At 42.4% G+C, this 18,296-nt stretch overlaps 1 protein-coding gene across 5 annotated transcripts; it reads right to left on the reverse strand.

Moving 5' to 3' along the window:
* Positions 1 to 290: 290 nt before the first annotated feature.
* On the reverse strand, positions 291 to 16,291 carry TMEM248 (transmembrane protein 248). 5 transcript variants are annotated; one of them, XM_025168097.2, is made up of 7 exons: positions 15,970 to 16,140; positions 6,291 to 6,467; positions 5,266 to 5,551; positions 4,700 to 4,850; positions 4,033 to 4,216; positions 3,633 to 3,776; positions 291 to 2,092 (listed from the first exon to the last, which is right to left on the reverse strand). In XM_025168097.2, exons 2-7 carry the CDS (start codon positions 6,447 to 6,449, stop codon positions 2,072 to 2,074), a joined length of 945 nt encoding a protein of 314 aa, XP_025023865.1. In that variant the 5' UTR covers positions 6,450 to 6,467; positions 15,970 to 16,140; the 3' UTR covers positions 291 to 2,071. The 5 variants fall into 5 exon arrangements, with proteins under 5 accessions (XP_025023865.1, XP_007420942.1, XP_025023862.1 ...); XM_007420880.4 differs by adding an exon at positions 15,419 to 15,586 and having other exon boundaries at positions 291 to 3,776; XM_025168094.2 differs by lacking the exon at positions 15,970 to 16,140 and adding an exon at positions 16,147 to 16,291 and having other exon boundaries at positions 291 to 3,776.
* Between the last annotated feature and the right edge of the window lie 2,005 nt (positions 16,292 to 18,296).

Consider the following 18,296-nt stretch of genomic DNA (forward strand, 5'->3'; position numbering starts at 1 on the left):
ATTAACCTAGGAGAAAAACTGCATTAACAAATCACTGACCACCAGGCTCAGAGACAAATTACCTGCCATTTTAATTCTACATCTCCTGCTGAGAAAACTGCAGGCTGCAGTGGGAGGCTGGGGGAGGAAACTAAAGTCGGGAACCTTCATATACTGCCAGAGACTAACAGAAATGGCAGATTCTAAAAGAAAACACAGAATCAAACTGATTCAAGTAATAAGCGAACATGAAAAAAGAAAAAAGGCAAGATCAATATGATCCGAACAACCACTGTGGTATTCCGTTTGTACCCTCTCGCCTGGATGTTTTTCACCAATACCCCATAATCCATTGTAGCCCTCCATTGCCTGGGAATCACTCCTGAATCTTCAGTAATTCTTATCTAGAATGGACCATAAAAGCAAAAAGTAAAAATACAGCACTTTTCCCCCCCAATTCCACAATCTACTTCCCAAGCTAGCACATTTAAAACCACTGGGGGAGAATTCTATTCAAAGACACAATGCTATCTTTCTTCATTTCAGCCCACTCACTGTTCAACACGAGAATGTGGACATCTCCCCCATCTTGGAAATATTTCAAGATACCAAGCAAATAAATCAACTTATTAAGGAATCCCTTTGAATAAAAACAAGCAACATATTATTTGATGGAGACACTTAAAAAGGACATCTACTGTGAGAATCATCATAGCAGAAAGTGCAAACAATTGCCAATGCAGAAAGATGCTGGTACCAAAGAAGAAAATGGAAAAGTCATTAAGGCAATTAGCAGTGTTTTCAAAGTAATGGTAAAGTAGTCTACATTCCTTGAGAGAAGCTGGCCAAAATTATGAAAGCCAGGAAGTCATGAGAGGGGCTGAAAAGGAAAGAGCTGCCAGGAGCAAAACTCTGCAATGTCCAGAGCTGAACAGAGTTCATCTGTTCTTCACAGCTCCGGACAGTTTGTCATCTCTCTTCACAAACTCTCTTCACAAATCTGCAGAGAAGTGCTTCAGGATGCACCAAGGCAATAGTCTGCCCTATCCAGAGATGGTCTGCCCTTTTCTGTCACTAGAACCTCCCAAAGCCAAACTGAAGTTTCAAAGAGCAACAGCTAATCTACACATGTAGATAGAGGAGTTTCATTTCCAAATGCTTTACTGCATTCAAATGGTGCAAATATCCGGACATCCAAATACCTGTGTTCTATAACCTGGAAGATTCTAGCAAAGGCAAAACATACCAGTCTTTGACATACCCCAACTGTGTCAAACAATGCAATCCAAATAATTCATTTGCATATGCAAATTGACATAAAAGGTTTCTCTGCAGGCAACAGCTCCAACTTGGGAGCTAGCATGAACAATGGACAATTGGCTTATTCTGACGTAAAAAATTTAGTACTGCTTCAAAAGAAAGGGAATGTGAACTGGAACACTGCCCCTCTTGCTTTTTCCAATCTAAAATTACAAGCACATGACCTTTCTTAACAAGTATTAAAATGTGATTGAATGCTGGTGGTTGTTGTGTGTGTGTGTGTTTTAAAAAAACTAATCTAGAAAAGTTGGGAACTTTTTGCAAGCAGGGTGCAAATGGGAAGGAGAAAGCAATCTCTCTCTCTCTCTCTCTCACACACACACGCACACACACACACACACACACACACACTCTCCAATAGAGCACATCACTGACTTTGGAACTGTACTGTCATAGCAGAGATGTGCACTGCCTGGAACACTGGACAGACCACTGGGGGAAATAAGGTGCTTTGTCTGAGACCCTCGCAAAGGCATCTACACTGCCCCAGTGCAGCAAGACATGCCTCTCCAATCCTTCTGATGCAGAGTCACACAGACACAAAACATTCCAACAAAAACAGAAAAGGGTTCCCAATAATCTTAGCTGCATTGGCATAATCTGTTCCAAGTATACTCTTTATATAAATAACCATTACAGGCACTTTAAATGTCTTTGGTTGGAATAATCCAACATCTCATGATAACAAATTCGTAACCAATCAGGACCCAGTTCTGGGTTCAGCAGACAGTGATTGCAGACTTGGTCACTTTTGGAGGAAGGAGGCAATGGATCATGCTTCTGAGAAAGCAACCTGGGGGGTGGGGAGGAGAGAAAAAAGGAGACCATACGGTTAGATTTCAGCTATCAGTTGTATAAGTCATTATAAATCACTGTGTGATCTTAAATGGGAAAATAATGAGACAGATGACATATGGGACTCCTTGGATGGAACCTAACATATGGATTGCTATAAAGTAACTCAGATCCTGACTTGTTAAACTCCGTAACTGTCTCTCCTGTCATCAGATAACATGGTCCCCTTGGACAGATACACCCATATACATATACATACTCATACACACGTACACCCCCCATGACATATCCTATTAGGTTCATGAAGTGCCCTGTTGAAAGCTGTGGTTTAATTTTATATTTAGATTCACTCCTTTCAGGCAACCAGAAGTGCTTAAAAGAATTAACTCCGTGTAATACCCCCAAGTCCCATATAGCCCTGGAAATTAAAAGTGGCAGGGAACAACAGAATAGTGCTTCTCTTGTATGAAGTTTATAACTAGCCTCACCCACCACAGCAGACATTTTGTGCACAAGCACTCCAACATCATTAGAATCAGTTTAGAATAGATCGGTTTAGATTAGAGCCAGTTGGGTCTAGTGGTTACGGCACCAGGCTAGAAAGCAGGAGACTGTGAGCTCTAGTCCCACCTTAGGCATGAAAGCCCAATGGGTGACTTTGGGCCAGTCACTCTCTTGGCCCAACTCACTTCACAGGGTTGTTGTTGTGGGGAAAATAGGAGAAGGAAGGAGTATTAGATATGTTGCCGCCTTGAGTTATTTATAAAAACAATAAAGGTATGATAAAATCTAAAAAAAATCTAAAATCTAAACATAGCAACTATTTGGTGATGCTGCCCATGACAGTCAACATTCCAGAAATGTCCTCTAGAAGTGTCTAGCAAAGATTCTTCAGATTTTCAGTCATGGATCTTACTTGGAAATGCTAGATAGGAGCTTTTGACTCCTTAAGATCAATCTACGTAGTTCACATCATGGTTCTAAGCAAGTCACATTCTCTTAGCCTACCTACCTTGCAAGACTGTGATGAAACTAAAACAACATATCTTTGTATGTCACCTTGTGTTCTTCAATAAGGAAGAACATAAAACTAGATGACAGAAGTCAAAGGTATCTAAACAAGCTGGAATGACATTCTGCATGGCAGGGAACAAAAAAGTGAATTAGTTCATTTTTAAGCTTCTTTCCAACTCCAATTTTATAATTCTGTATAAAACACAACGGAAATAAAATAGGCAAGAGCCAAAAAGTTGAGGAGTCCCAAGTAGCTTCCATTGGATTCAGAAGGCAAAAAAGCTGTTGAGTCTGCTACCGGTCTCCCTGTGCCACGAGCTATAAGAGAAATCACATCCTGCATGTGTAAGAGGTTGTGCCATTTGGGAACAACTTGGGGGGGAGGTGCATGAGCATCCTTTTCAGCCAATGCATGAGTACAGCTTTAGTGCTTAGAGCTGCCTATGAACAATTCCCAGAATGACAATAGTTGCTAAGGTTCCCTCCCCCAAGTTAGCTCCTCCACAAACAGTTTTGCCACTTACCTTTTCAGGACAGAACTCTGAGCTGCTTTGTCGGAATTTGATTGGTCTGCCTCTGATGACCGCGTAGCAGAACATGGTGATGACCATCACAAAAAGAAAGTAACTGGTGTGCATTAAGTGCAGATTAATTAGGGAGCGGTCATCCTGAATGGAGGAAGAGACAGCATTTCCTAAGGCTGTAGAGAATCCACATGCAACTGCCTCTGGGAGGTGGAGGGACATTGCCGAGGCAGAACTATTCCAAACAGAGGCTTTTCCCCTCACCCCACACATATATTATGGCAAGATTTGGACAGTGACGTAATGGACAGAGCATGTGCACTTCTAAGGAGAACATCTCCAAATCTTGCTCATATAAGCCCAGTCACAGTTCACAGCAAAGTGGAAAAAAATCACTTACGTCTGGAACAATAACCGTCAATTTGGGATTTAATGCATGATAGACTTTGCCAATGGCTCCCTTGTAACACCAGAAAGGGTTGTAGTCTTGGGCATATTTTGTGTTGGAGTCCCTTGCAGTTGTGACGATCTTGTACCAGAAGGTTGCGTTAATGTATGTTTCCGGAATACAGTGTGGTGGCTGACTGTAGAGCAACACACAATTTTGAGCTGTGTATCCCAGTCTCCACTATCTTTTTCCACTGGGTCAACCATCCCCTCCCCACTGCTTTCCAGTTTGTAAATGTACGCTGTCTCAGAGCTTATCCACTCAAAAGCACTATTTGTTTGCTAGGCAAGACTAAGCTAATTGCTATGTCACAAGCAGACATAAAAGGGAACAGGAATACGTTGCAGGCTGCTCAATGGGATGCTCCCTCTTTTCCACACTCCTCCCTCCCCCATTCTTTCCACTCCTGCAAAATATAACTATCACTCATTTGGGGAAGTGGTGGTGAATAAACTAGAAATTCCTATTTATGACGTCTAGGAACACATTACAAACTCTTTTTAAAAATTAAAAACTGGAAAAGCTGCTTCCTTCTTGTCTCTCAAGCAGCAAACCTGAAGGCATGAAAGGCTGCAGTGAACAGCTTCCCTGGGAGAAATCAGCACTGTTAGAGCCTTACACTGTGACTGGAAAAACTGTCGTAGCTGCTGTAACTGTCATGCAAGTCGTGAAGACAACTTGGTCACAGTGGCCATGCAGAGCACAGTCATCTGAATTCCAGGCAGTAGGTAGAGTGAATGTGATGTTGATTTCCTCATGAGCTTCTCTGCCTTTTGGAGTGGAGCAAGGGGAAGAAAGGGAGAAAGCATGGAATGTCAGCAGCAGGAATTTAGTTGTTAACCATTACATCATTTAAAACCAAGAAAAAATTATGGCTGCAAACAACTTTCAATAAACTACTATATTGTGAAGTAAGTAGTTGATCAAACCCCACCTCAGCAATTGTGCAAGCCAATTATAATGATAAGATAGTGGGAGTGGATGCCTATAGGAAAAACAAGAAATTGTGTGGTGAACTATTCAATAAAAGCACTTTCTTCTCTTGTACTTTTCAGAAAGATGATTTCTAAATAAAGAACATCCATTAAGAAGGGTAGAAATGGATCTCTTCATCTGCTTTAGCTATTCCTACTTTCACTCGTAGAGCTTTGGACTCTTAACTATGACATTTGAAATAAACGGTACCTGAGAGTCCAATTTGGTGGCCAAAAATGGTAGAACATAAGCTTGTGACATTCCGGGAAAAGCCCCCAAAGGGTCTGAGGGGGTCCAGAGTCAAAGTGATGGCAACTGAAGTATTGACAGGACCGGAATCTTCAAGGGTCTGTGGTGAAGGCGTGGAAGGCCGGGCTTGGCTGCTGGTCATGGCACTCTCTGGAGTTGTGGTGTCATTTATGAGGTGCTTTAACGTTTCGTTCTCCGAAATACAGAAGTCCAAATCATTAAATCGTAGAAGGAAAGTGTTCCAGTCCTTAAACATAAACAGATCTTTAGTGCCTTATGCTAAATTACAGCCCTCACAAAGCCAGCGTGTATGTTCTTATACTAACAAATAGCAAGGTTAATTCAAGAGAGCCTGATCTCACCCAATAACAGCAATAATTTTGGTTTAAGAGATGTAACCATGGCAAGATTCTGCACTTCTGGTTAAATGAAAGTGGTTGGGGCATCTTGAAAAAGACTACAATTTGAAACAACTATCCTTTAATCATTTATGGGGAAAAATAATCTAGGAAAAAGGTATGTGGCACAATGATAAACCATGAATCAAGATACATTAACCTGTAAATATCAGAGGTATGCTTCTATTTTTACCATTTTAAATTTGAATTGCTAAACAGTTTAAGATCAGTCCTAGAATGGCACTGGCAAAACAGACGGCCTTTACTTATAAGGCAAGATTGACTGACCTTATTAAAATAATGTGCCAGCTTAAACATTTTGAGTGTTCCTGTCTCTGCCCAAGGTTGCCCATATCCATCAGACACTCAGAGTGAACCAGGAGTCCTCCTGGGTATATACAAGCCACTCATTGTTCTCCTCATCTCCTGTCCCATCCTAAACAGAACTCCCATTCAATAAACTACAGAATTTGTTCCACTCTATCTGGTCATATTCCTTTCTTGAGGGTAAGTTTTAGAAAGCCCTAAAAGACAAATAGACAGTTTCCAGCCCGAGATATTCAGATACAGACTCAATTTGTACTTTACCTCTGTCATTTCAGGGGACTTGATCTCTTTGATCTTAAAGAAATAACCCAGAGTCAGAAAGGCAATGGCCATCGCACTGACGCTGATCATAAACACCACCAGGGGTGGGCGGCTGCTGATGTAAACCCTGAGGTTCTCCAGAGGGTTTATGCTGAACATTATTCTGATCAGGCCCACCTGCAGAAGAGCAAGAGCACAAACTATAAAAAGCATCACATGTTATCTTAGGTTTCAAAGAGAAACTGTATTATCTTTAGGTTCCACGGAGATCTCGCACGTGAACACAGAAAGCCAAATTTCTCTGAATGGCTCTGATGTTTGGCCAGGACATGCCTATAGCTAGTCCTTCTAATCATTAGATACAACAGCATTCAAGTGACACAGAATTAGGCCTTTGAGATAAATATGAGAGAGATGCTTTTGAAATCTCCATTACTTTACTGTACCGTTTGTTTCTGTTACTAAAAGTGAGGAAGGAAGTTGACTCTAGCAATCTGTGCTGAGATTGCTGGCAACTAGAAAAGAGGAAGTCTCCTGCCTTGCAAGCTGTTCAGTACGACTGGCAGCAGCGAGGGTATCAGCTGAGTCCCAGTGGATACAGGCTATTTCATCTATACAGCCAGAATGGACTGGATCTTTGCTCCAGCCAAAGCCAACTGGCTGGGTTCTTGTTTACTTAAAAAGTCCCAAGGGGACCCTGCTTGCTCTCTTCAGTTGTGGAGACACCCTCTTCCCAGGGTCCAACTAACAGCATTACAGGCAGTTTGTTAGCACACACTCAGCCAAGGAACAAATGCAACTCCACACACAAGCCTCCTTTATAGGTTTGGAAATACTCAGGCTCTCTCCCAATGTCCACATTCTGGACTTCATCATGCTTTAATCAAGGCAGAAACAAGTACTGTTTTGCCATACAGCAAACTGAAGCACGTGTTTTGTTTTAGATTTAGTTCCATTGAGAAATAGGGTATTTATTATTCTGCAGCATTAAAATTCTGCCCTTCCTTCATAGAGCTCAGCAGTGTTTTTTATTTGAAAACTAACATCTACCCTGGTTAAAAGACTCTGATGAACTCAAGACCTCTCAGACAGCAAGAAAGCTAAACACGGACCTGAAATTTCATTTTCCGCTTCCAAATCTATTACTTCACAGCACTGCTTCTCCCGAAATATGACTGAAAAATGAAGGCTTTGTATTTATTTTCAAAGAGGCACAATCTCTCTGACTGCCCCCCTTCAATTTTTGCCCCAGAACTCAACAAAAGCAAGCAGAGGAGCTCAAATCTTCTTGGGCTTTATTATCAACTCAGCAGTTCATGGTGACTGATGTAAAAGAGAGGAGGATCAAGATAGACAGGAACCCCTGGTATGGAGAGAAGCTTCATTCATAAGCCAAAGGGATAAAATTGTATTTAAATGTTTAATATGCTAAAATAGTTTCTTAAGGTACTTCAACAATGTCTACATTTTTTTTTCAAAAATCAAGATTAAAAGCTGTTTTTGTAATCCATGCTTTATTTTTGCTGTCCATCTCATAATTTCAGATAACTTCCATTTGCAGCATAGATCTTTGTAACCAGCATAAACTATTCAAAAACTGCATACAGTTCAAGCTTTAAAAAGCTAAATTAACATATATCCAAAAGAAACAACAGAAAAGCTGTATTAACAAGAAAAGAAAAAGGAATACTACCCCCAAGGCAATTTTTGCTTTCAGAGCAATATCAGAGATACACCACCTTGCTCCTCAAACAGAAAAGTTAAATACATGAATTTCAAGATGCTACACCTAAGCAAGAACTGTACCAGAGAATTCTGGTTTCAGCAGAACTTTTCCCTCCTAACATTTTGGAAAGCAGTGAAGAAGCCTTAAGGCCGAAGGTGCCACATAACCCGAGACAATTTCCTGACAGTGAGAGCTACCACCTCTGGAGCAGGCTCCCTCATTGAGTGATATGCTCCCTTTCACTGGATGTCCTCAGACAGCCCAACACCTGCTGTCCAAAAGACTTTAGCAAAGTCTGCACTGAACAGGGGACTGGGCTAGATGATCTCTGATATATGTTGCAATTCCAGGATTGTATGAACTGCTCATGGGGGAAATAAGGATCAGATGATGACACAAAGTATAACATATTGTCTGTTTCAATACGTTTTTATGGCTTTCTTGTTTGGATGTAAGCCACAAAGCATGCATAAATACATTTAAAAAACCAAGACACCAAAGGAAAAGCTGAAAGGATCATATATGAGCAATTGCACACCAAGGCAGTAGCTGAGTAACTGGCCCAGTGTTAATACCAAGGCCTTCCTTTCTATATGCAATTTCCTGCTTTCTTTCTCCCCCTTTTCCCCTTCCATTCTCTTACCCATTTCAAAACCCAAGCCAGTCCATTCTTGGCATGAACTAATGTACCTTTCCAGGTGACAAGGCTACGTGGAAACTCCTCCCTCCGGGTCTGGAGTTTTCACACCTTGCAGGGTACACTTTGTGTTCTTTGGCTGCTGCTGTCAATCATTACCCAAAAACAAACAGCGGAGTGAGACTCAAGTCTTGCCAAGCAGGAAAGGTCAGTTAAAGAACCTGTCATCTGCCCCTTGGAACACATCCTGGGTGTGTGTTACGGTGACGGCTGGGTCTTTCCTTGCGGGTGGTTCTGTATTATGTCTTTAGCCTGATTTCCAGATTTCCGAAAAAATCCCAGCCTCTGCCCTCTGGAATTGCGTCCTCCAGGGAGACAGGTACAGCCTCCACTCTCCAGGTGCTTTGGGCTCTGTTTCCAGGCCTGAGGTTAGGCTGTTTTGCAGAGTCCTTGTCAACTTTTCTGAATGTTATTTAGGTGGTTTTGTCCAAGCAGCCATGTTTCTTTAAAATATGCATTTTTAAATATTGTAAGATGCCCAGCGTCTTTTTGGAGTTGGGCAGCCTCAAAATCCAAGTCAATAAGTTCACGACAGCTAACAGCAAAAAGTAAAACAGACTAAAAGCACTGGCAAGACATTAATAGTTGACTGGAAGGAAAAGAAATAGAACTCCAGTTCTAACTGTAATTCTGAGGTCATTAAACACACCTTTTCTGAAAAGAAGGTATTTATACTACTGAGAAAGACCATTAAGGAAGTAGCAAAGTAAACTGCACAGGACAAACACTCCAGAGTTCTAGCATAGTGACTAAAAAGTCCCTTTTCTCTTTCATTTCAGTCAATAAGTAAATACATTTAGGACAAAGAATCATAGAGCATAATGATTGGAAACGACGTTGCAGATCATTTTGTCCCGCTTTCTGCCCTCTTAAGAATCAGGTCTTTCTTGATGTCATATTAGGATAGCCTTATCATGCAGAAAGTGAGCCAGTTTGGAGTAGTGGTTCAGGCACCAGGCTAGAAACCAGGAGACCGTGAGTTCTAGTCCTGCCTTAGGCACAGAGCCAAGTGAGTGACCTTGAACCAATCACTCTCTCTCAGCCCTAGGAAGGAGATAATGGCAAACCACTTCCAAAAATCTTGCCAAGAAAACTGCAGGAACAAGTCCAGGTAGTTGCCAGGAGTCAACACTGACTTGAAGGGGGAAAAAATGGAGAAAACAATTGTTTGGCATGCTCTTCAATTGTCTCCTCTATGTCACTCTAGATGCCTGGTTTTGCCTAGCTATATCTTCAGCCCATATAATGCATTTCAAGCAAGCAAGTCAAAGTCTTACAGAATTAAAGCACAAATGGGAGCTGCAGAAAGCATTCTGTAGGCCAATCTGTCCTTCCCTGAGGCCAGATGAGACATTTTGTGAAAATATACATTTGGAAAGCACAATCACCAATGCTGCCGACTGTCACTCAACACTGTAGATGAGTGCTCCAAAAACTGGCTGTTTTAGCACTGCCTGCAGGTATTTTAATAGTATAAACAATAAACACCAAACTATTTCTCCAAATGTGAAATCCATACGTAAATTTGCCAAGCATCTGCCACAATATGTCACATTAAAAAAAGGTTACCAAAAATTGTAGATAAATGTGCAATATGCAAAGTGGTAAGAAAATGTTTTCTCTAAGCTAACTATTAGTTGCCTATAGAAGCAAAGAGACCCCATCCTTGAGGACAACCTTTTCTGAATTAATCCTGAAGTTCAAATGTTCAGGAATATTAAACTACAACATTGGAAGCCACATGAACATGGAAAAAGCTGCACAGAATCTTACTAATTTTTCCATCAGTTCTTATCCTTTGCATTCAAAGATAAATTAACTTCTCAAACATATGCAAGCAAGCAATCACTCACTGTCCAAACCAGCATCATATCTGGTGGCCAAGCAGCTAACTAGTTAAAGGAAGTTAAGTAGTGCAACATTTGAGTTTCTTGTTCTCAAAGCAATGCTCCAAGTCAGTCATCAACATCATCTGTACATATTAGGAAGATTTAGGAGAAAAGTGGCGCAATATGGTTCATGGGGTCACGAAGAGTCGGACACGACTTAACGACTAAACAACAAAAAGGAGAAAAGAGACAAAGAGATCACTACTGAACAGATGACAATGCTAAATCTTATCTCTCCCTGGATTTACCCAACAAGATGAATTTTCTTCCTCAGGAAATGCCAATGTTTGCCATTGGAGGTGGGATCTTTGCCCCCCCCCCTACACTTTGCAAAGACTCTGCAGGACCTATTAAAGCAATTTGGACAGAAGCTATATGGACTGTACTAAGTAACATCACTGGATAGAGTTAGACATTAATCAATAGGACTGCTATTATCTTTTCTCCGGGCCTCCTCATCTTTTCTTCTAGCACACTACAAGTCTAGTGACCCAATTTCTCCATTCCCAAATTATGTCTTCCCTTTAGATTCAAAATAAGACACAGAAACACTCTAGCAAATTCAGTCAGAAGGATTCATACTTAGTACACAGATTAGATGGTACTGGGGGAAATGGTCTTTGGTAACTTGGATCTTAAATCTTCTAAGGGGTTATAGACCTTAAATTGGATTCAATAATTCACAGAAAACCAGTACAGTACTATCAATACTGGTATTATGTAATCCTATTAGCAATTGGAAAGAGAGATTAATGTATCAATTACAGCTTCTAGACTGTCTTTGAGGACAGTCTCATGGAGTATGTTGCCGTAATCCAATCATAAGCCTATTAGGGCACAGATCACTGAAGCTAAGTGTCAGCCTTACTAGGTAGACCAGAAAGGAAACACGGCCAGATGAGCTAATTCTACTTTACTGTAAAGCTACATTTATAGAATCTTGCAAGTTTGAAAGTACAATTCTCTCCCCCACCTCTCTTTTGTAGCCCAAGGAGGGTCTCTTCTGAGCCTCTTGCCCCACCCACTATCCAGCTGCAGACTATGCTGTCTCTTATCTGACCGTTTCTTAGGCACCATCTCTTGGCCCAGTCTCCCAGGGTCTTTCCCACATACCATAGTATCACCCTGTCCTTCAGACTCATCCCCCACCCTCCCAGGTGAAATTGATTGTGGGCTGTGAGAACAAAATGTAGCTGTGTTGCTCCCCTCTTGGTAACTCTGATATCACAGAAGGCGTCCTGTAAATCAGCTGCACCTCCATCAGGAATCTGTCTTCCCCCTTCATGTCCTATATGGATGATGTGAAAGGAGCTGGGTCTTTTCCCATGCCCCTACTTGGTCTCTTGCTATCCCGAGGGGCCCTCCACCCCATAGAACTCCTCCTGCTCATCTTGGTCAGCACCTAACTTCTGCAAGGCCAGTAGCTGTCGAGGACAGGGTATTGGTCGTGAAAGTGGTGCACCAATTGCAGCACATGCACATCCATTTCTGCCTCCCACAACCTCTTCGACTCTGGGTAGCCTTTCCAGTGTATCAAGTATTCAACCTGCTTCCCTCTGCGTTTAGAGCCTAGCACCACTTCCACCTTGTACATTTCCACCCCGTTTACAAGCATGGAGTGGGTGGGTGCTGTCTGTAAATGCAGAGTGCAGGGAGGTGTCTCTTTCACTAGCAAAGACTGATGGAATACAGAATGAACCTTCATTGTTGCTGGCAATTGCAAACAGAATGCTACTGGATTTATTTGCTTAGTCACTGGGAAAGGGCCAATAAATTTCAAGTCTAGTTTCTTGGAAGGTCTCGCGGAATTCAGAAATTTTATAGAAAGCCACACCAAATCCCCTTCTGCAATTCTAGCTCTCTCTTCTCTGTGTGCACCTGCTGCTTTTTTGTATATGGCCTTTGCTAGTTCTAGCTTTAAGAGGCTTTGGGCTGCTTGCCTCTCGTGCAGGAAATCTGCAGCACAAGGAACAGCGCTTTCTTGCCTGGTTGCTGGTAAGACCCATGGGTGGAATCCATAAGTTCCCTGGAACAGGGACATACTGATAGAGGACTAGTGTGGCATTGTTGTAAGCAAATTCAACAAGAGGTATGAGATCTGTCCAGTTGCCTTGCTGGTATGAAATACAGGATCTTAAATATTGCTGCAACAGTTGGTTAACCTTCTGAGATTCTCCATTGGACTCCAGATGATGTGAGGAAGACAAATGAATTTAATATTTAATAAGTACAAGAGGGCCTTCCAAAATTTGGAAGTAAACTGACTTCCGCTGTCTGAGATCACATGATTGATCAATCTAAAAATGAGGTCCAAAAAGAGTTGAGCTGTTGCTAAAGGAAACAGCTCAACTCTTATTGGACCTCAACTTTAGATTCAGCAAATTCAGCACAAAAGTTACTATGGCGTGATCAGTGGGAAACTCCATCTATCTGCTTGCCTGCCATAAACATTTCATATTGAGCAGTAAATGTCCGGAACTGATCCTGGTCCTGTCAGGCCCAGCCCAAAAATGAAGCAGTGAAGTCTAATATGGCGGCTTTATTTGCTTATACCTTATAGACAGAATCTTGCCAAACTAAATCTATACTACAGCAACTAGTGGATATACTCTGTGAGATTCTAGAGAGTGACTACCCTGAATCTCTTAGTCTTCTCACGCTCCCCCTGCGGACTGTGCTGCCTCTTGTCTCCTTTCCTCTCCTGGAATGCACCCCCTTCTTCCTGATAGCCTTGATCTCCCACATCACTCTCCTCCTCGTAGATCCATTCCATCACAGGTCCCCTCTGAACTTCTGTATCAAGGTCCCATGGGAATACAGGAGTATTGGCTGAGCCGCAATTTGCTGTGCTGCAGCAGTTTGGGGCAAATTCTGCCCCAGCTGTTGTGTTAGTTATATCATGGCATTCTGCAAATTGGTCATCTATGCATCCACTTTCTGCTGGTGTTGCAACAACACTGCTGCCAGATGCTTGGCGGATAGCGGAGTTCCTTGAGGATTGGAAGCCATTCCTGAAATTCCTCCCTTTGGAAGAGAATATGAGACTTGCAAGATTGATGTCAATCTTACTAGATAGACCAGACAGGAAATACAACGAGATGAGCTAATTCTATTTTACTGTAAAGCTACATTAACAGAATCTTGCAAGTCTGACAGAACAATTCTTCCCCCTCACCATTGCCTTTACAACCCAAGAAACTAGGGAGGGTCTCTTTTGAACCACTTGCTCCACCCACTATCCAGCTGCAGGATATGCTGTCTTTTATCTGACCGTTCCCTAGGCAGCTTCTCTTGGCCCAATCTCCCAAGGTCTTTCCTGCACACCATTACACTAAGCTATCCTGGGCCAGTCAGAATTATAGCTAACATACCAGCTGCACCTAGGCATAGAAGCATGGACTGCAATGAAAGAGAAGCCCCAAGCTATATACCTGTTCCTTTACAGCAGGCTTTCCCAAACTATGAGGTGTACCTCCCTTGGGGAGGTGCAGACAGAGTCCAGGGGAGGTGTGAAGAACCTTTTAGTTACATTGTTACAATAAATTCACCTTTTCCAAAGTTTCATTGTTTTGTTTTCATTATTCATTTTGGTGTTTGGATTTTTAGAGGAGGTGTGCACATTAAGATTACAGTAAAAGGAGGTGTGATGGCAAAAAGTTTAGGAACCCCTGCTTTAGAGGAAATAGTGCCTCATCCAGAATAGATTACCTACTAAATTCTCAGGCTTAAGCATTATTTATTTATAGTCTCTATACCAAGCAATATTGGTAGGAACATGCTGCTTTCATCATCCTGGTGAAAGCAGCACCATGATGTTGTGCTTCAAACTCTGCCCCACTGCATTACAAGCTCACGTAAAAGGGCGGTATTGCTTCCATTATTCTGCTTCCATTATTCTGCCCTACTCACAGACATTGCTATCTGTATTTTATCTGGATTCAGCTTCACTTTGTCCAGTCTATGCAACTTTCAAGGATCCACAGTTTCTCTTGAAAGAAGAGGCAGAGTTTAATGATATTAACATACTGATGCCATGGTATCCAAATTTCCAGATGATCACAGTCAAAGGCTTCATATAGATATTGGACATCGACAGAACCTGTAAAGTCCCCATAACACAAGCACCATGGGTTCAAACAAATCTCCTGCTGCCCCTCTCTGATTAGCAATCCTACAGGTAGGAATGAAATGTGTGACACTGGCTGGGTTCACATAACACACTTACTCCCGGTTAACAGTCATGGACTACACAATGCAATTTTTTATGTTTGCACAACTTACTAAACTGTAAATTCATGATACAAGCAAGGGTATCATTGACCAATGGCCATAATAAAATATGTCGCTGTTGCACAAATGCTAAGCTAAAACACAGATGGTTGGCAGTTTAGGATATTATGTAAAGAAAGGCAATGAACACAAGTTCCAAAATGACCTTAGTGAAACTCATATACAGCAATGGTCACTTAACAAGAGAGCCTCGATCTCTTCAATCTTCTTGAATCCAAATTCAGAAGATACCCAATAACCAAGGTGAGTTTATGTAAACATCTCAAAATACTAGAAACATCACATCCTTTCCTCACCTTCTTGCACATGCAACCAAGCAAGAAGGAGAGAAAAAGGCTAACCCACCAAGCCTTCCTTCACTTCTAACAAACCCACTAATCATGTCTCCTTACAGATCCCTCCGGATTGCTAAGTTCACTCAGTCCCCAATACTTCTTCACATCCACCGAAGATGCACAAAAACAAGACACACCTATTTACAGCATAATTAAATGCAATCAGTTTTCCAAGACCAAGTTGGCATTACCAAACCCAAGTCTTCTGTGGCAGAAAGATTTTCATCTCAAGTCTGGCTGGCCCAATGCCCATGAAAAGAATCAGCCTGCAGCACTGCTCGAAGAAGCTTCTGAGAAGCGGGGAAGCAATTCTTCCTCCCTTCCTGATGCAAAGCTCCGGTTCAATGCCAGGCCTGGGGCTGCAAGAGAGACAGCGCGGAGGAGGATGCAGGATCAGGAAAGCTCCGGATGGGGAACAGGCAAGCTTCGCCACTCCCAAACCTCTTTCCTCCCATGGCCCATCCCTGAGCAGGTGGGGAAGGGAGGCTTCTGCACCAAAACGGACGAAGGGAAACCCCTCTCTCTGAGGTGGACGTGTCTCGCCCCACCCTCCGGGGGGCAACACGAGTGGAGCAGCCAGCCACGCTCATCTCTCTCTCCCTGCAAAGCAGCGCCATACATCTGAATCCCTTCCCCCAGAAAGAGCCCCAGTGGGCTTTCTCCCCTCCGATCACAGAGGGAGGGCGGGACGGGTCCCCCATGTTCTTTGCGGCCTGGCAGGATTTTACTCCCTCTCTCTTACCCGCGCCGAGCTCAGCGCGGAGGCTGCCGCATCCTTTATCCTTGCCCGTACGTCCGCCCTAATAGAGGAAACGCCGCGCGCCGCGAGGCCCGCGAGCAGCCCTGCCTACTGGGAAGCGAGGACGGCGGCGCCGCGGGGACAACTTCGTCCTTCCTCGCTCCTGGCAACCCAACTCGCCTCGCCCTCCCCTTCTCGGAACGGGAACGGCGTCGTGACGTCATCAGCCTCCGCGAAGTTGCGCACGTCTTCTCAAAGTTCTCCGATCCGCGTCCTGCTTCTTAGGACGCGGAGGCGGACACGGCGGGTTCGCCTAAGGCGGCGTTTCTCAACCGCAGCAGCTTTAAGATGTGTGGACTTTATGCTAGCTGGAGAATTCTGGGAGTTGAAGTCCACACATCTTACAGCTGCTGCGGTTGAGAAACGCTGCTCTAGCTGATAAAACCTTTGATCTCCTTTTGTCTCATCACGTTCTGCCCCCACCCCCACCCATGTCCTCTGTGTCAGCTAGTTATTGTCCCTTGATAGGCTTTATCGTATTATCTGCTAATGACAATTTAGCTCACAATCTCCATCTTCAGTCTAAACGTCAGATTTTCTGGAGAGAACACCTGAATTCATGTTTGAATTAGTGCATTATTTCTTCTCCTATCTTCTGCTTTTAATACTTTTTTGCCCCATGAAAAGTTTTGGAGAACTTGAAAGTTTGTTTACTTGTTCACTTGGCATTTTGGCTAATCTTTAAGATTTTGGTCAACTATGTTTTGGGCTTCTGTGATTTTGGGGAATAGGAGACAGATGGGGGAGAGCATCTTCCCTTTCTGATGCCATGCTCATCTGATTGTTGTGTACATCCCACCAAATTCCAGTCCTATCACATTGCCATCCTGCTGTGCCATTGTTTGAAACTAGAGCAGTGTTTCTCACCTCAACAACTTAAACTTGTTGAGGTTGAGAAACACTCAACCTCCAGAATTCTGGGAGCATGCTGGGTGGGGAATTCTGGGAGTTGAAGTCCACACATCTTAAAGTTGCTGAGGTTGAGAAACACCAGTCTAGGTTACAACGTGATAGGAGAGTACGTTATTCAATATTTCCCGTTGTGGGGAGATGGGCGGGGACAAGTCAAATAAAATAAATAAATAAATACGTTGTGGGAACCCAGTGTTTCCTAACATGATAGCTGCTTCACCCAACATGACAATACTGTTCATTAATTTTAGCATAGCAGATTATGTGAATCCAGCAATTGTGTTTTGTTCACCCAGGTTTAATTGGTAGTGCATTGTGTGAACCCATACAATTTACCTGTTACTACATTTTGAGGATGTCTGGATCAGCCAAGATGCAGCTTGAATAATTCATTCTATTTAAACAGTCTATACAAACTGCTGAATTGGATTATTCAGTTTGAAGATCTAGTTCAATAAAAATGCATCTGTGAGCTCTCCAACCAATTAAGTGATTAGAATGAAAGGGATAATTTGACTGTGTTTAATCTTTGAATCAAAACTTCTCACATTCTAGTAAAGTCATTGGCTAAAAGTTTTATTTTGCACTACCTGCATGAAGTACACAAAATGAGTCAGTGGGATTTAAGGATTGACTTTTTATAGATCATTCCTGCCTGCAGGTTTCAGGAATGGATTCTTTTGCCCTGAATTTTCCTCATTCTTAATACTGATGATGAATCACAGGTACTGTTCTTATTACTGTAATATTTTCAGAGGGATTAGACTTCCCTACACCAGCCCTACCTCCAAATAACCTATTGTTATTGTAAATTTCCAGACATGAGAAATAAGTCAGGCCCTCCCACCCTAGATCTCTCCCACATGTAGGCTAGTGGGAAAGCTATCTGTCTATGTTCAGATGTTCACCATCCCATATTCTAGAATGTTGCCCAACTTGGAAAAAATGAAGCATTTTATGCAACATTGTTTCAGTGTTTTGCTGTCTTATAATGGACTTTGTTTTTTAATCCTTCCAAGCCATGGAGATTTAGAACTAGTCTGTCTACTGCTTTACTAATAAAAGCCATAGGACAGACCTCTCCTCGCCTCACTTCAGCCAATGGCAGCAGACACCATGTTAGGAGAGGTCTGTCCTATAGATTTAATTAGTAAAGCAGTAGACAGACTAGTTAAGAGGGATGAAAAGACAGATCCTCTCCATTTTTGCTTCTTATTTCTCTCCAACTACATATTTAACTTATGTAATTTATTTGGGAATAATTAAATTACAGCATGTGAACATACTAGTACAGCATATGGGACACAGTGTTGGACACACACATTATACGTTGGATTTTCCTGATGTGTCACTGGTGA

This window comes from Python bivittatus, unplaced genomic scaffold, assembly GCF_059951505.1.
Source record: "Python bivittatus isolate LINGU-HERP-01145 unplaced genomic scaffold, Pbiv_v1 ctg000690_np1212, whole genome shotgun sequence".
Classification (NCBI taxonomy): domain Eukaryota; kingdom Metazoa; phylum Chordata; class Lepidosauria; order Squamata; family Pythonidae; genus Python; species Python bivittatus.